Here is a 24,500-nt window from a genome sequence, read left to right as displayed (position 1 = left end):
TTCAATTTTCCAGGACTGTCCCATATTTCTGGGCTGCAATCCCGAGGATTCATTTTTGTACCCAGTTTAAAATAAATTAGTGTCTAGCAGTATTCTGTTGCATCTGCTGAGTGGACACAGTACAGTGCCTCCTGGCACCATAAGAATACAACTGTACTACTTTCAAATTGGGAGGTAGCAGCAACTATCTCCTAAACTGTAAGCTGCATAACTATGTTCAAGTTGCATTATTCAGGCTAATTAGCCTGTGGAGTCACTGGATCTTGTCTGGAGCTCCAGGGGTGCTTCACCTGTGCCATGCCACACCATGCCCATGCTGCCAGAAAAATGTTGCTGACCCCTGGTGTGAACTGCTTTCTAGTTCAGGATATCAGCTTTCTGAATGGAGTTCTGGATTTGGTCCCTTAAAGTTGGTTGCCTTATTCTGACTGGAATAGTTACAGCTGATAAAACTCTAATGTATCCTGTAAGAAAAGATTCACTTGGAAAATAGGATATTGAACTGTATATGGGCATTTGTACTGTAGGGGAGCTTCCAGATGACCATGCATGTGTCGTTTGCGGCACCTCAAAACTGTTTGAGGTGCCCCAAACTGCACGCAGCGCATGTGCAACCATTTGCCATGCTATAAATTTGGAGCACCAAAATCTGATATCAGGAACTCCCAGTATTAAAAAAAAAATTAAAAAAAATCCCACCACAAAAAACAGTGGCACAATGCACACTCGTGGCGTGTGTGCCAGAGCAACTGGAGGCTGAGTCCTCTAGGAAGATGCTCTGACTGATAGCCAGACTGTCACCGCTGCTTTAGGTGTGTGTCCCCTGGCTCCTTCATCACACCAGGAGCCAGGAGGAGCAGGTAAACAGCAGTTTCCCTGAAGCAGGACATTTTGCCTCACAGCAAACCCCACGTGCAGAGGTGTGTGCAGCAACAAAAAGCAGCACAAATTTGTGCCACTGGTATTTGTGCAGCAGCAAACTCATGCCCCTGCATGTGGTGATGCGCCCTAGCCAAGCAATGGGAATGTTGTCAGCTTCCTGAGGGGAAGACAGGAAAACCAAATGCTAGAAATGTTAGCTGATTTAAAACTCTACCAATAATTAGCCAACTTAAATGCACACACAACACTCTATTTCTTTTTAAAACGTGTTCACCAAATCTTAGAGAATCCTTCTTTTTCTGTCATTACATTTTACAGGATATTCTATATGCAGTTCATCAGTCTCCTGTTGCTAAGGACCGCACCATTGCCATAAAGATGAATTCTATGCAGCAGACTTAGGTTCCTTCATCTTTAAAAAAAAGAAAAGAAAAAGACTAATAGTTTTATCTCCTAACACTCTTGTGTTCTCAACAGTAGTATTGGCTTTTTCCCCCCTTAAACTGCAAAACTGGATCATATATATTATCCCAACTTCTGTTTTTCAGTTTCCAGTTCTTTAAGTGCCAATTTTATGCTCTAGTGGGAATCTGATATTTCCGTACAGACTTAGCTCGGGGGTGTCATTTAGAAAAGAACAAGAAAAGAAAAGGGGGTGAAGTTGAGGTTACACTTTTTTATTTCACATTTGTTTGTCACTATTATGCATTTGACAGCTTTTCATTTAGAAAAAAAAATCTAGTTTGATGAGGTAGAGGTTTCTCTTTATTCTGTTACTTTAGTTTATGGCCCCTTGTGTTTCTCATCAGTTTGCTCTCCTTTCACTCTTTTCATATTTTTCCTTTTTGTTAACAAATGGATTTTAAAAAAAATTATGCAATTTTCTTGAGTTTTGTGCCTGGTAAATGACCAATATGAACAGCTATCAGTTACATCTTCGTTTCTTTGACATCTTGTGCTCTAGTACCTTTTCTGGTCCCAGAAGTTTCAGGTGTTTAAAAGTCTTAAGGTATTGAAGAATCTGGGTCATAAATTTCAGGGATGGCAGGGAAGTGATCTGAAGTCCTTTGCACAAGAATTTTGTCTAGCTGAGCTAAGATGAAGGCTAGAAGTTGTTTTTTTCCTTGTCCTTGGCTATAGTTAATTACTGCAGGGAACTTTGTACTTTTTAATTTTGTGTATAGTTGATAAATCCATACAGTGTTATTGGGAATATCTGTATTTTTCTTTTTGCCCTCATAATTAATGGGCACTTAGCAGTGCCTTATGGCATGGGAAAGGTATCAGCCATTCTGAAACATGCAGAGGTCTGCTGCTTCCATAAGAAGTCATCCCTTTTAGTTAGATCATTTGCCCGTTACTGCCCTGTTTCTCACTAAAGAAAATAATGGCTTTTGAGTGCTATGAAGCTCAGTGTCAGAGATCACAGGTACATTTCAATGTCATTTTAGACCTCTCTATGTGGTTGAGGCCATGGTGAGAAAAGACATGAACAGTCTACTGTATTTCGATACCAGTCAGCTGGCCATTTTTTGTCATTTTGGTTTCTACATAGCTTTGTATACAGGTTTCTTTGTTACAAGACTAGGACCTTCTGATGATCCACTTCGTGCTTTTGATTATAAACTATTCCTGTGGGTTGCACTGCCTTTTTGGGGAAGGAAATTGGATCTACCATAATTGCATTAAGGAGCAACAGAGAGGATGGAGATCTAATCTACCATAAGCTCTCATTCCCTCTCTCAGCTCTGTAATGCCCCACTAGGCAGAATTCCTTTGTTGCCATTCATATACTTGTTTCCTCAGTGTCTGTCTGGACACTGCAGAATGGGGTATATATTTTGGCCTTGCTGTGACTGGTTGAGTTAAATCACTGATTTAATCATGATGTAAATCAGCAAGCTGAAAACTTGGATTTAAATAATTAATTTTAATCTTGTTTTTCACTTGTACCAGTAAATAATTTTTCTATGGAAAGGCTGTTTCTCATTGGTTGATTTAATGATTGGTAAACATTAAAATACTAGCCAATTGCCCATCAGGAATGACGGGGGAGGGCGAGCGGGGATGGAGCAGTGGGGGAGTGACGAGGCCGCAAGGCAAGCAGCCAACTACTTGATGCAGGTTACATAAAATCAAAATAAATACCTGCAGTTAGAGCACATCTACACGAGACATTTACTGAGCAGTTGATTAATTAACTGCACAGTAAACGTTTTAGCATCTATATGTGCACTCTGTGACAGGGGCCATCTTGGGACTGAGATCTCATGTTGGTCCATCCACCTGTCTATATGGGGCAGTCCACCCAGTCTTTTCTGCCACGACTTTGATGGTATAATAAACTGGTAGTAAATGTGGGAGGCTGCCCGTTATATGCCCCGATGCCAGGGGGTGCTACCCACGGTTCTGTACCTTCCCCCATACTGTGGCCCATGCCTCGCATATGGCATCTGAACAGGTTCTTACACTTTGAGCTAAACTTGGCCCTTCAGCATCTGCGAACTTACTGATGGCTCCCTCTGACCCAGTCATGTGGCCTTGACATGCCTGAGGACTTACTGGGGTTGTGACTCACCCTGGCTACTGTGCTGAGCCATGCACTTGGCCTCTGGCCCAACTGTGACTTCAGGTGTCTGTGGACTTACCCTGGCCTATCCACCCCCTACCTGGGGCTTCAATTCGTGCCCTCCAACTATGCCCTCTCACTAGGGCCTTCACTGTACCACTGACATTATTACTTGGGGGTTGGCCTATGTGCTGCCCTTTAGGCCATCCCTGCAGCCCTACTCAACACCTGGATTACACATGGTCTTTTGGGTCATAAAGATGACCCCCCTATTCTGTGTGGGCCACCTCTGCTCTCATGCCCTCTCCCTGCCTACACAACTGCCCCCTCTCTGGGGACCACACAACTGCCCCCTCACACTGGGGCCTCCGGGGTCTTATATCTTTGTGGGGCTCAGGTGGTCGCAGCTGTGTCGGCCCTCTTACCCACAATGTGGTGGGGGCTGGGGTTATTAAGGTGCCCCTACCCGCCTTTCACAGGGGAGGTTTGCAGTCCTGGCATTTGAATGACACTACCCTGTCACAGGCAGCTCCACCAGGCTTTTCTGCCTCAGCAGGGTGCAGTTTCAGGTCATACCCAGGACCAGGAGCCTCCTGCCATCCCCATAGCTCCTGACCTTACCTCCAAGATGTTGTGAGCAGCAGCTCAGTTGGGTAATGTTGCTCCCTGGCTACAAGCAGCGAACAGTCTGACTTGCGTAAGTTTGAAAATGGCTGCCTTAATCAGGCACCTGCTGGCTGCCTGCTCCAGCCCTTAAAGTGGTAGGCACCAAAGGTGCACCTCCACACACTCCTACTAGGGTGTATGAAATTAAAACTCTGCACAGCAGGGATTTTTTGTGCACAGCAGTGCATATGTAGATCCTGCCCCAGCTGACTGGGGCATGGGGTGCTTCAGTGCAGGGCATCCCCAATGCTAGCAGGCATCCCCAACATTGAAGCACTGTTGTGCCTCAACCAGCCCCACCACAGCACGTGGAGCCCAGTTGGAACAGCCCTGGACTGGCAGGCTGACCTCCCAGATCCCCTTTCAGCCCAGGCTGCTTTGACCAGGCTCCACATGCTGCGTGCAAATAAATTCTGAAGCATTATGCTCTGGAGCTTTTTGCTTCTGAGTGCACATTCAAACAGCACGCCTGGGAGCCATAAACTCCAGAATTTATTTGTGTGCATTAATCGTATGTGTAGACACACCCTTAGCAAATTAAACTGAATGATCCATATTGGACACTGTGTCCATTACAATTTTAGAATTGGTAGATCATTCTCAAATCCATTTTGATTTATGAACTGGAACAAGAAATTAAGCTTTTTCTTGAACTGACCAGGTTGCAAAAAAGTGAAAAATGTTAGCACTGTCAAAAATCTATTAGCGCTTTAACACTTTAGTTTCAGGTGCTTAGCCAACAGTTAAGTGGTTTGATTTTATTTATTTTTTCCCTTCAAAACTTAATTGTAGTGAATATGTGATTCTGGAATTAGTTATCTTAATTAATATAATCTGTTTAAATGATTTAACTGTAGGCCTTATTATAGGGTGATAACTTCAAATTGAAATATAAATCTTTTAAATTGAAGAATTCCATTTTTTTTTAATTTAGAAGGTTTTTATCCAACTTGGTTTACAGTGGGAAGTTTGGAGTGGTCTATGCTTTTCCAGGGTAACTTTTTTTATAATTAGTTATTTAATAATACAAAACTATCTAGGGAGAAGAATCGGGAGGACTGCAGAGAGGACCAGTGGCACAGCACGGGGTGGAGAAAGGATATGGCTAAGTTGTGGGCCACTGCAGCCTGGATCCAGTCAGTTTGCGGGCTGGATTCAGCCTCTGGGCTATAGGTTGACAGCCCCTGCTCCAGAGTATCTATTCCAGTGCTTAGCAGTCCTTGGAGTTAGGAAGTTCTTCCTACTGTCTAACTTAAATCTCCCCTTTTGCAGTTTAAGTACATTACTTCTTGTCCTGTCCTCTGAAAACAGAAAAAAGTTGATTGTAAGGCTTTTTTTAAGAACCCGTTTTTATATTTGAAGACTGTTTTCAAATTTCCCCTCAGTAATTTCCTCTCAGTCTTCTCCAACCAAATGATCTAATTGTCCAACTTATCTTTGCGTGTCATGTTTCCTAGACCTCCCATTATTTTTATTCCTCTTCTCTATACTCTCTTCAGTTTGTTCTCATTTTCCTTAAGGTGCAGCACTCAAAATTTGACACAGTACTCCAGGTGAAATATCACCAGTGCCAACTTGACACTCAATTCCATCCTCCAAAGCATTAATGGAAGTATTGAGTAGTACTGGAACGAGGACATATCCCTGGGAATGCTCCCCCTCCCTCCCTGTACCTACTTTCTTTTAGACACACTATTCTGTGATCATAATTGTCTGCACCAGGTATATACCCAGCTTATGGTAGTTTTAGCTAGGCCTTATTTCCTTAGTTTAGTTATAAGACTGTCATGGGAGACATTATCAAAAATGCAGGAAAACCTGGTTAGTTCAATATTGTATAGTTCAGCCAAAAGGATAGGTTTTTGTATGCTTTATGATATAGGTAATTTAAAAACAAGGAAAACCTTGTTAAATACTGTATCTGTCAAATACATTTTGATTTCCTCTTTATTGCCACAGCTGAGCAGCACCTTTCTTTCTCATTTCTAATGTCTGCTGTTTCTTCATCAGCCTTAAATGTCTGGTGGGTGTAGATGAGAGGCCCTGTCATCTCATCCCCGTCTGTCACATGTGAACAGTGTGGCCCCATTCTCTGCAGGGCAGAGCTGGACCAGCCAGCTCTGTGGCTTGTCTTCATATAAATAGAGGCCCCAGGACTCATGACAAGACCACCTGGTTCCAATCATGAGCAGGGGGCTGATTAGCATGTGGATCCTTGGGGGATGTTGGGGGTTCTGGAGTACATGCACATGCTGAGCTGTGGGGTCACCATGGCTTGAAACGCTGTTGACTCTGCTGGGGCCCAGCCCCGTGACCTAGATTGTAAATTATGAGCCTTTTGGCTTTAGAGTGATATCTCCAATAGCTTGTACTTCTCACTTTGTTCTTATTAGTTAGTAAGGTGTGCACATGGGTACACTAAGTCTGTAATTACCCATAGCAGTTTGTAGACATGTAAATTACTAGGGGTGCACCAATATATCAGTTGGCTGTCAGATTGGCACCAATAAAAGGAATGACATTATCGTCTATCGGCTTTTCTTGGTCATTGTAGTTGATAATTATGACTTTGTGCCCGGTGCACCCTGGCGAGCATAGTCTGGTCCCCATGCCATGCTGCCAGCCCGAGCCACGTCCTGATGAGCAGCAGGAGAGGGAGGGGACTCTGGGGAGCAGTCACAGGGCATTGCACTCAGCAACAAAGGTACCTTTACCAGGGCTCCTCCTGCTGCTGCTGCTGCCTCTCCCATGGCAATGCCACACATGCAGCAGGGACCTGTGTTCCAGGGCTGCCATGGAGACATTGGAGCAGCCTCAGCCCCAAGTGCACAGTAGGCAGCCTGCCCTTGCCCCATGCACAGATCTAGGGGGCACATGCCCCCCATGCCTCCCCCAGGGGTGTGTGCAGCAGCGGGAACCACCCCCACTCCCTGGACAAGTCACTGGCTCCATTGCTTACCCTGCCCCAACCTGGCTGGGCAGTGGCTGCCCCAGCCCCTGCCCCTGCCCCACTTCCTCCATCACCACGGGGCCCTTGATCTGCCTTCCTCCCTGCCCCATAGCTCTTCCCCCCAACAGCCTTACGAGCCAGACACTGCTTTCCAAGCTGTTGAGCTGCATTCCTGGCCGTGTGCATGCTGTGGCTGCATGCATGCATGCAGCTTTTCTCAGCGACATTATCAGCCACATTAGCCAAAAATAGCTGATTGCCAGTAATGTCAATTTTCCTTTTATCGGTGCTGATACAACATGCACTGGTGGTATTGATGCACCTCTAATATGTTCTAGTATCTTTCTCGTTATTGAAGTTAGTCAGACTAGTTTGTAATTATGGGCACTGACATATGTGCACCTCCCTGATCTAACTCATGGCACTTTAGAGAAAGTGCCATAAGTTAGACCAACCCTCCCAACCCAACAGACATTCGCTATTGGGGCAGAAGGGTGGGGGATCGAACTTCAATTTGGAGCCAATCCAGCTGAGAAGCTGCAGACATGCAGCTTTTCTCCCCTACCCTCCCTCCCTCCCTCCCTCCCTCCCTCCTAGTTTGGGTACTGCCTGCACTATGGGAGGCGGGGAGAAAGCAGGTGAGGGAGCTCAGGCTCAGCTTTGCCCAGCCCGCACTGGAGTTAGGGGGCGGGTAGATTGGAACTCCCGCCAAGGCAGGGGGGCTACAATCCCCCTTTAGCACAGGCTGGGCCAAGCCCAACCTGAACTCCCTCCCCTCTCTTCTTCCCCTCTTCCCATCGTGCAGACAGTACCGGGGGCAGGGCTAGGCTGCATCAACCCAGCCACACCTGATCATTAATGAAGGTGCTCCACTTTGGAGCATCTTCATTTGAACGTCATATAATGAGGGTTAACTTTTTATGCCACGGGGACTTCTAAAGTGCTCTGCAGCCATGCACTTCTGTTAGGGAACAGCTGTAGAGTACTTTCAAGGGGCTGATCGATCGTGAGACAAATATAACTTCTGTCCACCTTTTTCTGAAATGGGGCCATCTTTGCTTTTTTCCAGTGTTGTGAGACTTCACCTGACCTCCATGAGTTTTCAAAGATAACAGTCAATTTCTTTTCAATTACTTCAGTCAATTCCTTGAGTCCTCTAGGTCTAGGATGACTCTCCTATGGCTCTACTGTTTTGAAAACACACACCTTTTTAAAGTAATGTCTAACTTGTCCTTTCCCTACTGTAATTTTAATACTTCGACCAAAACCGTTAGGTGCATGCACTGTGTAGTCATTGTAATGCATTAACTAGTATGCTGTATACTTTCTAGAATGGGAAATAAGAGACATTAACTATCCCTTTTAAATGGTAGGGAAACAGTGGACCCATTAAAAATGTAAGGTAAATAATTTTTGTTTCTGTTGTGATATAAAGCACTCATTTAAGTTATATCAAATAAAGCTAGTTTCAGTCCTTGCATCTTGCACTTTGGTTTAAAAACCATGACAGTGGCTTTATATTATTTATCACCTTATTGTGACAGGATGAATATGAAGAGCTGCTTCGTTATGCTGTTGTGACTCCAAAGTTTGAACAGTGTGTTCTGCAGCAGTCTGAACCTGCTTCAGAACTGACAGCAGATGGCAGGTTTTCAAGCTTAATGGATGAAGTCATTCACCATAAGACTCCAGCTAAAGAGAGAGGGGAAGAGTCTGTGTGCCAGATGGATGAAGGTATATTTAAAAGTCTTCTGATTAATTTTAAAGACAATAATACGTAGCTCCTAGATAACATGTTTGGCTTAAGAACTAGGAGAGAAAGAGAATGAATGACTGGATATGTACATGATTTAACATTTTATTTTATAAATAACTGTCAGATGATATTTATATTCTGAAAATTCTCTTTATACACTAACCATTGCATAAAGTGTGAAAGGAAAATTTAAGGTGATTGGTATAAAAAATCAGAGACAGAGCACTCTGTGTAGTCTCATTTTAAAGCACACCTCATAGTAATTTAGTCATGACAGTTACTTTTGCCCATATCTGTTTTATCAGGACAGCCCTTTATATACTCACTTTGCAATAGCTATTATAATAAAAAGATTGACTTGAAAAAGGATTTTGTAGAGAGATGACTGCCACTTCTGTGTTACTTTAAAAAATATGCTGCATTTGTAGCCATTCTTTTAGCTCAGTAACTCAGTTCTGGAGTAACTGAAAATAGTTTTAACTACCGGTTTGGTCTTTAGGGCTAGGGACATAAATTATACATAAACCAGTATAAGTGATTGGAAACCCGGTTCAAATCTGTAATACAGCAGAAGTTTAGTGCACATAAACCACTTTCAAAATGGCCAAAACCAGTTTAAGACAAGCCTGGATGGATATAGTATCAGGCTTAACTGATTGAAGTTAAATCAATTTATTGAACTTCAGTCCCAGATCCTCTCCAGATTCAAGTTAACTGACAGTTCCCCAGCATCCCAGGATGCTTTGTACCTACCCTGCAAACAGCCCCTTGTGGAGCAGGTGGGCTAGCCTTGGCCTAAGCTGTGTGCTCCAGCTGAGCAGGGAGGCATGCTCCAGTGCCCTGTGGCTTCTGACCTGGGCCACTGCAGGCTGTATTTCCAGAATCAAAAGTGAATGTCTGCTCACTTGCTTATTGGTTCAATCTATGCATCTTTGACTATCCTGCAAAGATTTAATAAATTCTGAATCAGGCTTTTTGACTCTGTGTACTTACCCCAGGATTCTATAAGCTAGTTTCTTGTGATGCATCAAAAACTCATAAGGGAGTAACAGTGAAACTGGTGATTATTTAATTACCTGCTTTATCACAGACAACTTTTCATCTCTAGGAAATTTTGTTTGCCTAGCATTTTTTTACTAAAGCGAAATTAATATTTGCTTATCTGTATCATTTTTTAAAATTCAATGAGCTTTAATTAAGTGGAGCTTATTCTGGTTGTTTGTATTCAGAAGAGTGCTATTACATGATATTGATCCAGTGCATAGCTATGCTTTTTTGTCTACTTAATTTCTACTGTATTTTATTCTACAACCTCCTACTCGTAAGGAAATTTTGGATTGAATTTCAGTTCCCATTTGTTGAAGAAATGTCCCTGTTTTTGATAGAAGTATGTGTCAAGGAACTTGTAAAACTCTCAAATTCTAAGGTAGTTGCTAGAGGCAATTCTTACTAAGTCAGAGAAGTTGCCCTTTAAAGCTAAAAAAGGAACAATCCTTATACTATACCAGGGGTTGGCAGTGTTTTTGGGTAGAGTGCCAGAAACATCTACAACCTTGATTTGTAAGACGTTGATGTGCTGGGGCGGACAGCAAGGAAGATGGGAGGGGCTGGATCCTTGTTGTGGCAGTGCAGCTCTTCTCCACCGTCTGTCCCTAGGTGCACGTGCTCGCCATGGTGCCTAGGCTGCTCACAGCAGGTGGCAGGGAGGCTGCAAGCAGCTGCACTGGGGTCTACAGAGCCTTGGCCTTGCGTGTTGCTGTCAACAGATGCATACACACCTCGAGGTGGACAACAGGGAAGGGGCCAGGGCTGTACTGCCACAACAAGGATTGGGCTCCTCTGGGCTCCCCCGCCATCCACCCCGAGGGCTGGTGTGCCAGGCAAAATACCTTTGTGTGCCACACTCTGGCACACGTGCCAGGTGTTGCCTACCCCTGTACTATACCATTGCATATTTTTACCTAGAAATCCCCATTCAGATGATACAAGTGCTAATCACCAAAAGTTTTGAGTCTAACTTCATAAAATAAGTCTCCTTGAATAAAATGTTCTGATTTATCTTGTGCTTATTCTTCAAAATCTTACAAATATAGATTTACTCAAGTAGCTTAATAATTTACTCTGCAACAAAAGTACTTGAGTATGTACCACTAACTGTAAATAATGCAGCAAGTTCAGTTTGTTTGCTGATTGCTCTTATTTCTTTCCAACCCCTCAACAGGAAGATGAATAGGTTCCCTGTATCTGAAAAGGAAGGTGATGATCATTAAAGCTACCATATAAACCATAAATAAATACAAATAAGCTTATAGAAGTTTTGCCCAATTAAAAATAAATGCTTATATGTGTTTTATATTTATAGTTTATATGGTAGCTTTAATGATCATCACCTTCATTTTCAGATACAGGGAACCTATTCATCTTCCTGTAGTAACAATGAAATTTGGTGATTATTTTATTATCTGCTTTAGAAAATTGTTTTCTAAATGCCTATGTATCTGGGGCTTTTTTGGCGTGCTTACATTCCACATGACTAGACAAGAATATTTTAGCCGTTGTTTTTTTCCTTCGGTGAATATCACTGACCAAGTGCTATTGGCTCAGTACTAGGATTATCCTCATTATCAGTAAGAAACCTTCCCTCCTTTAACTCTCAGATTCAAACACAGTTTCTATCTCTTGAAAAAAGTATTCATGCTCCTCTTCTGCTTTAGAGTTTTGGGTAGGGTGGTTCACCACATTCTTTCAAAATGCAGTCCTCTGATGCTTTCTACCTTGATAAATTGCAACATGTTTGGGGGAATTTACAGAAGAACTTCATATCCTACCTGGTCATCTGCATGGTCCTTGTGTGGTCCTACTTCTTGGATGTATTTGGCATCCTGGAGTATACATCAGGTCAGGAGACCCAGATCCTCTGTGATAGTGAAATGTCACCCTCACCGCAGGAATCTATCAGAGTATAACAGTGATCCTCTGATCTCTCTTGTAGTTGCCTACAGAAGCTCAAGTACAAGTTTCCCTCACTTTATGCTGTACATGTGTTCCTGGAAAATGGTGCCTAACTCAAATTCACGTAAAGGGAACCCACTTTACAATGTAACAAATAGGAATACATTCCAAGATCTAGACTGTACTGACCCCCAGACCCATTTCTATCACTTTTACAAGATAGTTTTGGTACTCACCAACAGCAGACAGTACACACAAGCACAGGGTGGTGGTGAATGTTACCATAATGGGGATGGCAACTACAGAAGCATGTCACAGACAATGAGCAAGGAGCACAGATCCACATAAGAGACTATATTTTGGTGTGCATCACTCCCACAATGCACCGCACAAAGCATCTGACTGCGGGCTTCCACCACACTGATTGCATAAGAGTGAATTTACCTTGCATATAACACATTTTTGGTATAAAAGGGTCATTGTATAAGAGCAAATTCACACGTACAGAACCTATATAAAGTGAGGGAAGCTGTATCAGAGGAACTGCAAACTGAATACTTTCTTAAATTATTTGCCTGGAATATTTGCAGTGCCTGTGAATGAAAATCTGTTTTCCTGCCCAACCTTCTGGCAAACATTGGCATGAATACCAACAACTGGAGGGGGATGATAGAAATACTAAGTACCTTCTGTGGGATTTGAGTATTTCTATTTGTATCCAACCCTAAGGTCTCCGGTAGTTACTACTATGCAGGACAGAGTTGGCAAGCAAACTTCAAAATCCTGGAAAAGGAGCCAAACAATGAGATCTCTTTGGAAGGAAGAGCTATTTTTCAGCTAATCTGCAAGTTGGAGTAGCTAATTACCAAGATCACCTTTCAAAACCTGGCACAAAGCCACAGCTTTCCTCTGGACAAAGTCCTAGTGGACTCTAAATAAGAACTGAATGCACTGACCTGTGATTAACTAACAGTATGAACCTCCCTGAAAGCTGCTATTGATGCGTAGGGTGCTATAGCTGAGTCAGTGGCAACAGTAATTACTATGCATCATGCCTCCTGACTACAATGAATTGTGCAACAGAAATTCAATGCCAGATGATTCACAACCACTTCCAGGGGTTTCCTTTACAAATGTATTTATGACACGTTGAAGGTTATTACAAGATTTCCCTTCACATCTCAAGGGGCAGTTATACTCTGAAATATGGTAAAAGGCATGATGTCCTTGGCAGTAACAGTTATTCAGGGTGATTCTAGAATGGTGTTCATGTATTCATGTTCCAAACAAAAATGTTAGAATGTGGATATAATTAGGGACCTACCCAAACTGTGGCAAGATGAAGGTACTTTCACGGGCCATTTGCTGCATGCGGAGCCAATTTCATGGTCTTTTCGCAGTGAGCTCCCCCTCGCTGCTGATTGGCCAAGGGGCCCCAGCAACCCTGCTTTGTGCTGCTGATAGGCCAAGAGACTAATCACTCATCTTCAGACAGCAGCATTGCTGTAGCATTGCATCTGGCTTCTTAAAAGATGGCTCTGAAACCCTTTTGCTTTCCTGACTGGCAACTTCGCTGAGTCTACATTGCTAGCTTAGCCTGTCAGTAGCTGTCTCTCAAACCACATGCTCTATCACTGCAGGGGTCACAAGGTTTTTTTTGTATTCTGGTAAGCTTTGTTTTTCAGGCAATTTAAAATCATGGGAAACACCTTTTTTCACAGTGATCATGGAAACTGCAGTTTTTCACAGTTTCTGTGAAAATTGTGAAACTGCAATTTAAGGAGGTCCCTAGATATAACAAGCAAAGCCAGGTAGCTGTACACTGGCATTTTAAGAGCTGAAGTATAGACAAGCCAAAACTCAATATTGCTGAGCTGATAATAGTAGGCTTTGAGCACCGTGATAGCTGGGATGGTCCAGGAAATGTATGTGACACAAGGGTTTTTTGTAGCCAATTCTTAGTCCAGTAAAAGATATCACAAAAAAAATCAAAACAAACAATAAAACCTTTTGCCACTTCTGATTTTCATGTTAGATAAGAGGTTTGTTTAGAGAACATAGTCCTTAAATGATTACTTAAATAGGTTCTCCTAAAATTATTAACTGTATTTAACATCCTATTAGGGGATCTCTGACATTTTTACTCCATTCTGCTCTGCTCTCGTTTGATCGTTACTTATTCAGTTAGGAAAATAAAATCTTCAAAGCAGGGATCCAGCATTTATTTTAACCTTCTGTAAAGCCTAATGCATACCTGTGCTGTATTCAGTATTAGCATAGGTCTATACTCAGACTGTAGTGTAGCGTGAAGATACTGGTGGGAGCTCTGAACTGACTGCAGGCTAATTTACCTTGCTTCTTGGCAGGATAAATTAGTCTGTGCTGAGCTCCCTTCTGCCCCAGATAGCTAAGGGACTGGTTTAAAGTTGTCCTGGGTATCTCTGCACTATGCTGAATTAATTCACCTAGGCTTGAAAATGAAGACAGTTGGAATTACTATTACTACATAATGTCTTCTAGAACACAGCCTGGTTTGTGGGGTATGGTTGTGGGGGTCAGGGGAGGTCACTGCTTTTTAAATAGTTTTGAGGCACATGGAAGAGAAGCGCTCAAGGCGGACTCTGCCACCATGGCATAGTGTTTTTGTAGATTGCCAGTTACTAGTAACTTTCTGTTTGATGCAGTGAATCTAACAATAAACAATGTTTTTACTAAAAACTTTGTCAAGGAAAGAACAAAAACGTGTGCTGTTTAAATCTGATGTCCAGATGGTTTTCAAATTTAAAATCTAAATTGAATTTCCTGTTCTTTGTCATCAGCAGTTAATTAAATCTGAAAACTTACAAGATGGGAGTAATAAATTATGTGTAGCAGAGATGTAGAGTAGTGACTTGTCCAACAAAGTGGAGATGTCAGCTTTTTAGTTTCAGCACTCATTTTGACCTATTATGTTCCAGAGAAAATTTGTAAATGCCAGCTTCATAAATTAAAAACAATAGGTAGTCAACTGGATCTATGCTGCCAGAGTGCCTGTGAACATAAGACCTCCAGTACCTTCCTGTCCCACCTTTCTCTTTGCCTCCCACCAACACTCTGAGTCCTACACAGACATAATCTTCAAATTCCAGTAGGCAGACACATTCTTTTAAATGGAGAAACATGGATGGGAGAGTAAATCCAATGCCTTTTATTAGACCAACTCAATTGAGTTGGTCTAATAAAAGATATCGGATTTACCCAAAGAACCTTGTCTGCTTATGTCCTTAGACCAACACGGCTACAACCCTGAAACATGGAAGATATTTAATCTCATTTATACTGGTATAAATTGGGAGTAAGGCAATCTAACCTTTTGTTAACCTTGCACATCTGAACTCAGAACCTGGTGCAGAGATATTAAGTGCTCAACTAAACCCCTGAGCACAACCTGAGGTAAAGAGTGGTATGCAGGTGCACCATCTCAGGAGACTTGGAAGGAATTGCAACCTGGCTTCGCAGAGTCACATTCTTGTAGCTTGAAGAAATGAAGTGAGGTAATTTCAGCTCTGCCCACATGCTTATACAGAAATATTGGGTAGGGAGCCTTACTGTCCCCACCTATTCTTATCCCCTTTGTCAGGGACCCTAACATTCTTTCCTGTAACCGTTGTAAACCTGACAACTTCCTTTACTGCCTTGGGTACCCTGAATACAGATTTCCTGGCTCCCAGCCCTATAGGTGGTCCATCAGAAAATGTCATGGATCAAGTGAACACAAGATTCAAGACAAATATAACTAGTAATTCCATCCTCTATCCCTTTGTATATCCTGGGTGCCTTATTTGGGGGGGGTGTGTTCTGTTTTTTTTCCCCTGCAGTTGCCATGTGAATGGATCTTTGAGCTGTTAATAGTAACTTCCCCACCTCTAATAAGAAACGATTAGCATTAACTATTTGACGTATTTACTCAAATACAAGAGGAGGTCTCCCCACCCCCCAGTCAGTGGGAGGGGAAGCCCCTTGTCTTGTATTTGAAAATATGGAAACCTCATTAAATAAATTGCTTATCATTAAACTGATGCCAAAAGCAGCATGTGCTCAGCAATGGAAACCAACTATGAAGTTGATTTAAATGCAGCCAACACTGAGCATAACTATAAAACACGTGGCCCATATTGGAGAAGCATACTGATTTTTTTTTTTTTCTTTTTGCAAAATTATATATACAGTAAAAGCTCTGGTAACTGGCACCTTACAAGCCAGCATGTTCTATTAACTGGCCTGCTGGCTTGTAAGGTAAAGCGAAACCAGAAGTGCCCACCATGGCACTTCTGGTTTCTCCGAGCCCCCATAGCTCGGGGCAAAGCAGCCTGCACTGTCGAGCCCCCACGGCCCAGGGCATAGCAGGCTACGCGGGGCCTGCCTCCCTGTCCCTCAGGGCCCACAGGCGGGTTGGCAGTGCCACAGGAGGGTCGGCGATGCCGTGGGAGGGGCGGTGAAGCCCGGACACAGCGGGAGGAGCAGCAACCCGTACAGGCAAAGACACCTGTTCAGGCCTCTCAGTTAACCGGCATCTTTTGTTATCCGGCACCCCCCATGGGTGCTGGATAACAAAGCTTTTACTGTTTGTAATTCAAGTGAACCACAGCAGTCACAAAACAGGTTGGTAGAAGTATAGTTTATGTTTATGTTTATATTTAAACTATACTTCTACCAACCTGTCTTGTGACTGCTGTGGTTCACTTGACAATCCAAAAACACCTTTACAGTTACACCACTCTGTCCTGTTACAAAAACCATGCCTGCATTCCACATGCCTTTCACTGTCACCTTTTAACCATCATAATTACACAAAGGACTACCTCAGTGTCCTTCCGCCACCCCTTCCCAACTTGTCCACCTATTTGCCCAGTCCTTTCACTTGTCATTGTATTCATCATAGTTTCTGTCATCACCCTTATCAGCAGCCCATCTGAACACAATATAAGGTAGTGCCCATTGCACACAGTTCCCTTCAGCACCAACTCTATTTTTTTAAGCCATGGTGAGCCACTGCATTTCACATATTTCAATTTCCTCTTCACTCCCACAGCTGAACTGTTCCTTTCTTTCCCATTTCCATGATTCCTGTTTCTTCACCAGCCTTAAATGTCTCGCAATGTTTGCCTAATGAAACACCAAACAGTTCACCCAGAGTCCCTCTGCCGGCCCTTCTCTCAGCCTGTCACATCTGATTAGTGTGGTCCTGCCTTCTGTGAGGTGGAGGCAGACCAGGTTGGCTTGTGTGTGATCTGCATATAATTTTTTGGAGGATCCCAAAACCCATGACAAGGACACCCTGTTCCATTCACAAGGAAGGGGCTAATTAGCACATGGATCCCTTGGGGAGGGGGTACCTGGAGTGCGCATACATGCTGAGCTGTGGGGTCACCATGGTTTGAAATTTTATTGACTCTGCTGGGGCCCAGACCAATGAACCATATGGTAAATCATGAGCCTTTTGGTTTTGGACTAATATCATGAATATGTATCTGGGTCCGTGGAGGGCCTTATGGCTAAGGGCAAGCAAAACTTGGAGGCATCCAAACCCCAAGCCTCCGGGCTTGTGCCTGCACGTAGGATGCCCACCAAAAGATTTTGGAAATATCTGTCAGCCCTGGTGGGGGTGGAGGATGTTTGCCAGTTGTAGGGCCACTTATGGTTCTGGACTGACTCATGGATTTGGACTTGATTTGACTGATTTGGCTTGGAACACAAAATATGTCTTTAATTTAAAAAATTGTTTGTGCTATATATGAGTAGGTACAAAGGTGCTGCTTAAAAGTGTGTTTATGGAGTACCTGTGCTAGAACTTGTAGCAGCTTCCAAAGTAAAATGTATCACTTCTGGATGAACTAAGTCTGTGAGTACTATATGCAAATTACCACAGGTATGTTTCTTTCAAGGTCAGTGTTTTCAGATTTGCTTCTCACTTCCATGTGCTCAGGGCGAGCCTACTGGGAGAGTCTGTCAGTAAGGAGGGGGAAGGAGCTGCAGGGGGAAGAAGGTGGGAGAGGCAAAGGACAGGGGGTCCACTTGACCCAACCCATTTATTTTCGCTGCTGTTGTAGTGGGAGGGGGACAAATTCAAAGCAAATCTCCAATAATTAGATTCTGTACCTGGAAACTGTAGCAAATTTATAAATTTTCCACATATAAAATCCTAATTTTGGGGGGTTGTTTTATAGTCGAATAAATATGGTATTTCCCTCTAGTGTATGTTTCTTTTTACCTATGTGCTATATCATCAGACATTTTTACATGTACATTTTGTGGTAGCAAAAATTCTCTTAGTAAACAGCATGTGTAGAATCTAGATGATATCCTCCAGTCTTCACATCTCAACTTGTACCAAGCTGTAACATGAGACATCATGTTGCTTATACTCATAGCTACATAACAGTTCAATACTAAATATTTGAGGCTTCCCCTTGCTTGTTTATAAAGAATGACTTTTTTTTAACAAAGTTGATCTCAGCTGTAATGTTTATATAGCAGAAATCTGCTAGTGGATAGGCTTTCAGAATTCCCTAAACCTTTGTCCAGCTTCCCAACATCCACTTTAGTGATCTGTTCCATTTTTCATTTGCTCTTTATGAAAAATATTTTTTATTTTCCTGAATTGGATAAAGTCTGATCCTATTTCATACCCTCATCCCTTTGAATTAAATACGTATTTGTATTACAGTGGCACCAAGTGTGTGTGAGGCAGGTTCTGTTGTGTTTGTTAGACACTGACCAAAACAGTCAAGAGCCTGCCTCAAGAACTTTCAAGTTTTAAATAGACAAGCAAATCAAAGACTGAGAAAATAGTATATTTGCATCATTTCACAGATGAAGAACTAACACAGAAAATCAAATGTGTTTGCTATTTATTGTGGTTTATGTGTAGAAATGAACTTGGAGGAATAGAAAGGCATTACAAACATGCAAGACAAGGTGCCTGTCATGAGGAGGTTATAATGCAAGTCAGGTAGATCTGAAACCTGGGAAACGATACAGAAAATGCTGAGTGACGTGTATATAGAACTCCATTTAAGATAACTTTTTATGTGACTTTCAACAACTGGAGGTTTTGTTTTCTTGTAAAAATAGTTTTTCAAGGCTACCAAATGTGCTTAATATATAAACACTATTGTTGGACCTATATGCAACCTTGAAAATTTCTGACTTTCAAGGGGACAATATTTTGACTTTGGAAGCATAGTTCATTCCTTCTAGAAGCAAAGTTGAATGCTGTTTTTTAAAATGCTTGTCCCTTCAAGGGTTTTGGGTTGTTTCTAGTCACTCAGCAGAGACTCCCTATGCCTGAAGAAGGGTAGTGATTGCACCTGAACACTTGAAAAGAACTTTTTTTCCAACTACTCAGTTGGCCTAATAAAATATATCACATCAACTCAAAGAACCTTGCCTGCCTACATCCCTTCAAGGAGAGGCATAACAAGGAGGGTTTGCACCCTTGACAAAGGTTGCAGGAAAGAGAGCAGGGGTGAGGGAAGGGTGCAGGAGTCACTTAGGCTGAGAACTTCAAAATAGCCCCTGGCTATGCTGTTGCTGCTGCCACCACTATATACTATGCCCACCTCACCTCTTGCTCCTAGAGCAGCAGCAGCAGGGTGTCCATGCACAGGTTGCTGCTGCTGTAAGAGCAATGCCATGGGGCTGTCTTTGCTGTTGGGGATAGACTTTCCAGGAATGGGGCAAAATTCTGGCACCCCTTCTAAGTTGGTGTCCTCCTGACCCTAGTTACACTACTGCCTTCAAAGCATCCATTTGGGTTTATATGCACAGGAAAAGGAGGCTGCTGGCAACATGGGTCTTTTGTGTGCCCAACTTCTGACTTGTATCCTTAATGTATGACTTAGGTCCTTCAGAGAATCAGCTTTTATTTGTTTTGTCCTGATTGTTTGTTTTTGTTTTGTTTTTTAATTTTAACACCAGTGAAGGAATCTTCCCAGGCAGACATGGAAGGACTTTGTGCAGTTCATTCAGGAGAGATTTCTTCACCAGGGTCCTCATCGACTCCAAGAGAGATCAGTGAAACTGCAGTGACAGAATTAACTGTTCCAGATGAAAAAGTGACTCAGATAGAAAGCATCCTTGATCTCTGGAGTGGAAGTCTTAAGGTATCAAATTTGTGCTAAATTAATCCTCATAAGTGAAGTGGGTGTCTGTTTATAGATGTGGAATTAGTAAAGTTACAGGGGAAAACTTAATATGAATACACTGGGAAACTGGTACTCTTTTTTTTCTGAGGATGTAGGATGTAGGCCCCTATAAGGTAGGTCTCACATGTATGAACTTGGAATGTTCTAAAGTGTCTTGTCCATCAGGACCATGCATTAGGGCTGTGCGAAGTTCCAGTTGGTGATTCGATTCAAAGGAGATTCGGCCTGATTTGGTGGACGAATCTCTGAATCTGAATCGAATCAGGGGACCAATTTAAAGGTCCGAATCGATTCAAAGCTCTCCAAATCTTCAGAAAGATTTCAATCCCTGACCCCCCTCCCTCCCCCCCCCCCAGCCCCCTCAATGGCTGCCCCCACCTGCCCCAGCTCCCGGTACTTTAAAAAAAAGCCATGGTGCTCACCAGATGCTGCCGGGTGGGGGCGATCCACACTGCCTCTCACTGCCCCACGCTGCAGAGGGGGCTCTACACGAGCCCCCTGACCCCCCCCCCTTACTCCCCCAACCCCCAGCACGGGTGCCTCGCTTGGGCCAGCTTCGGCCCTTTAAGGAAAAAAAAAGCCGAGAAAAGCCCTGGGACTCACCGCTTCTGCAGCGGCCTCGGGGCTTTGGGGAGACCGGGGCTTTGTTTTTTAACATGTTCTGGGAACTGGGGTGGGCGGGGCAGCCATTGCCAGGCTGGGAAAGGGGCGGGGGATGGGCCTGGCCTGGCTGATTCAGAGATTCGGCCAAACTGAATCAGGACAGTGATTCAAATCACCAAATTGAATCACTGTCCCCCAAATCAGCCAAATCTGAATCTGAAGCGAAGACTAGCCACTTCGCGCAGGCATACTATGCATGTGTCCTAAGCACTGACTTGTAGACCAGAGGTTCCTCACCACTGGGTTGCAGCCTGATACCAGACCATGAAGGGTTAGCTGCCAGGTTGTGGCAGAGTGGGGCAGCCCTGGGAGGGAGGCAGCTAGCTCCATGTGCCCTGTCTTGCTCCTGCCACTATGGCCACGCCTGTGCAGCAGTTACCAGGGCCTGCATCAGGCTAGGCAGAACCCACCAGCCCCACTGGGAGCAGGGGAATGAAGGTGGGGAAGTGCCTGTGGCGGAGGGCAGGGAGGCAGCTTTGCTGCCTGCTCCTAGGGAAGGCAGCGGAGCCCCTTTTTCCTGGGCAGCCCCATCTGGGTCCCCCAGAGCACTGCCTGCACAACCCCCCTCTGCAGGGTCTTCTTGTGCCTGCGGCTGCAGTGCCCCAACCCAATATGATCCTTGCAACACCCCCGCTCCATGTAAAAATTACATTTAACTTAGTAAATTAAATTTAAATATGTAAATTAGATGCCCAGTCTGCCAAAATTCTTTAAGTGAGCTTGCCAGTACACAGTACATTAAAAAGGTTGGGAACCACTGCTGTAAACAATCCTAAACTCTCCATTAGTCTTTAAATTTGTTAGAGTGTTAGACCTCTCTTGGAGGTCTAATACCACTCTAGCAAATGGAGTTCTGAGCACATGTCACATCTTGTTTACAAGGAGGGCTCAAAGTCCAGTGGAGATCCTAAAAGTTCGAAGCACTTCAGCAAAGTACCTAAAGCTAAAGCCAATGAAACTACAGCACTAATCTTGGCACCTGTTGAAGAACCCCCTTCTAGTATTGATGTTTGTCTGTTGAGAAATACCCTTGCCATTTCTCCTGATAGTATCAGCACCCTTACTAGAACCAGAGTAGATGGTGACGTTGTCTATAAGGGAATTATTTTCTTATGTCAAGGCACTATTTCCCACTCTTTCTCCTAGCTTCCTACTTGTCAAGACATTTGTGCTGATAGCCTTGCTGCACATGTCCACACAACTCCCAATCAAGCTCTGAGGTTACCCAGACTTCTTATCACAGAATTAGGGACATGTAATATATTCATACTCAGTATTGTTACAGTTAATGGCCTGGATGCTGGTTTGAGAGACCTTGGAGCAAAGCAGGAATCATCCACAAGGCAGTTTTATTCCTCCAAGTGGCCATTTCAATGTGTCAATGCTTGTAAGAACAGATAAGTTGCATGTGAAATGCTGAATTAGCTGCCACATATTCTAAGACCTAAAAGATAATATAATTTTACTCATTTCATTAGTGCCATCCCTTATATGTTCCAGACAAATGTTTTGACTGAACTGAGGAAATGGAAACTTACTTTTATTGAACATCACGAGCTGGAAGTGAGACAAGAAAGGGAAAAACATGCTGCTCATGTGAGACAACTGAATAATCAGATGGATAACCTGAGAGAACTGCTACATACTTATGAAATCTCTGTTGGCAGAAAAGATGAGGTAATAGTTTTCCTATACTACCATTCTTCTATAAGAAATTCTGCACCCCATCTTCTCCCTTCCACCCAGCCTTGTTTGTACTTTCGCTGCAGGAATCCCTATCACAGCAGTAAGGCAAGCAAGTAAACAATAAAGTTAGATTATATAGTCAGAAAAGATGACACATTACAAGCTACATAGGATAGAAATCTATAAATAATAGAATTCAACTACTTTTCAGTAAACCACTTGCATAACTTTATTTTCTAATACTAAAGGAAAAAAGTACATGTCTTTTATTTGTAGCTTCTCTTTCATTAGAACTGCACTCTCCTGGATTTAATAAATTACAAGTCATTCTCCATCACATTATCCTTTACAACAATATTGTTCTAAAAAGCCTTATTTAAATTCTGTCCAGATTGGATGGATCTCCCAAGTGGGAAGAAGTCTCACTTGTTTAGAGTTTTTAGAGAAGGTCTTCTGGAGGGGGAGAGGGGAAGGTCATAATCTAATTATAAAATGAAATAGGCCTATGCTTTTTAGGAGTAACATTTTTCTAGCAGTACCTATACCAACTGTCCTGAAATTAACTAGCATACAGGTAGATATAAAATAAGTAGGAAAAAAGGAATTCCTTCAGTCATACTCCCAACATAATCTTCTTCTACATGATAATATCTTAAACCTGTGCTTAAGAATACTTGGATAAATTAAGATTTTGAATCTAATTACTTTGAAAAATTTGTTGGAACTATAATCCTGAAAGAGCATGTGCAGGAAGAGTGAAAGTACACACTCCTACATTCATTAGACATGCCCCAGTTATACTGATGATGAACAAACAGTTGCTATAGCCGTGCGCACACATCTGGTATTTGCCAGTGCAATTCAGTTTGCCTACCCAGGACACTCAGGCCTATCATTATTTCAGTCTCTGCTTTTGATTCCATTAAGAACAATTACATGACAAGATCATATTTGCATAACACATCTGGTAATAGTGTCATCAGAAATTATGATTCATTATTAATGCCTCTCCCCACTACCAGATCAAACACATTTCTTCATCTAATTCTGCTTATCACTAGGCTTCATTAGAATGGCAGAACCACTTTATGACTTAACTATAGGTGAGAGTGTCTTCCTCATAGTAGTGCATATTTGATGGAATGAATTCCAAGCCACATTGGTCTACCAAGACTGATCTCTAGAAAGCCTACTGCTTCCACTCTTTCCCGATCAGATTTAACTCTTAGACTTCAGGTAGTTTCATTAATTTATTTTAAGTTCATTTTAAATTTTTGTGGTTTGTTTTTTTTTTTAAGTTCATATCCACTATCTAGTTATATAACAAAAGCAGTATGTGGCTTTGTGCATTTTACAGGCCATGACAATACTTCCATCAAGAAAATCAAGTTGATACTCCACACACTGTTAAATAAAACATGAATAAGCTATTTGGTGGTTTTCCTTTTTAATTGACTTGTAAATATAAAGTCAGCATTTACACTGAAAAAAGTTAGTTAGCTATGACATGTGAGCAGAGTAGCTTATCCAAGGTAGATTTCATGTAATACAGTACTATGGATTCTTAAAAAGCTAAAGAATTGGTCTTACTTGACATATTTTAAATTGGCTTTTATTATTGCTAGTTTTAGTATTTTTTAACATTTTAAACTGAGCTCAATTTTGCCTATTGATATAGGTTTCTTAAACAGTATTGCCTGCAAATTATCACCAGCAGAGCATGTATTATTGAGATTTAAGAATTCTTCACAATGTACTAGGTAACTGCTTTGATTACAAAGCAACTTTTATATTAATGGCATAGATCATATTCATATAGCAGATGATTAATAGTTAGTTCATGCATTGAAAGTATAAATGTATTTTAAAGTACTAATCCTTAGAATCTTTCTATGTGGTAGGCCAGTGTAGTGTACCAGTTGTAATTATGGGGAAATATAATTTTGAGGAAATGAAAGCACTGAGCTAAATTCTACCCTCAGTTAGATGAAGGGTTACTGAGGTGCAACTGAGGCCAATATGTGCACTGTAGAAGCTGGCTAAACAAAAAGCTTCCAGAGGTGCTCACTAGTTTAGGATGCCCAATGTGTGACATCCATAGGTCTTATATTCAGTTACTGAATCTCTGGTCCTCCTGTTGATTTCAGTTATGGATGTTCACTGTGTCTGAAAATCAGGTCAATTGAATTT

The 24,500-nt window shown here is 42.4% G+C and overlaps 1 protein-coding gene across 1 annotated transcript in view; it reads left to right on the top strand.

Moving 5' to 3' along the window:
* POC5 (POC5 centriolar protein) overlaps nt 1-24,500 on the top strand; it is a 56,397-nt gene that overhangs the window by 16,220 nt on the left and 15,677 nt on the right. The window contains exons 3-5 of the mRNA XM_006271961.4: nt 8,612-8,801; nt 19,735-19,919; nt 22,125-22,301. Of these exons, the coding sequence (XP_006272023.2) occupies nt 8,612-8,801; nt 19,735-19,919; nt 22,125-22,301 (552 nt within the window). The remainder of the gene's footprint in view (nt 1-8,611; nt 8,802-19,734; nt 19,920-22,124; nt 22,302-24,500) is intronic.

The sequence above is a fragment of the Alligator mississippiensis genome, chromosome 3 (assembly GCF_030867095.1).
Source record: "Alligator mississippiensis isolate rAllMis1 chromosome 3, rAllMis1, whole genome shotgun sequence".
Classification (NCBI taxonomy): Eukaryota; Metazoa; Chordata; order Crocodylia; family Alligatoridae; genus Alligator; species Alligator mississippiensis.
Note: the sequence above shows the minus strand (reverse complement) of the source record. Positions and strands in the feature narration are given on the sequence as shown.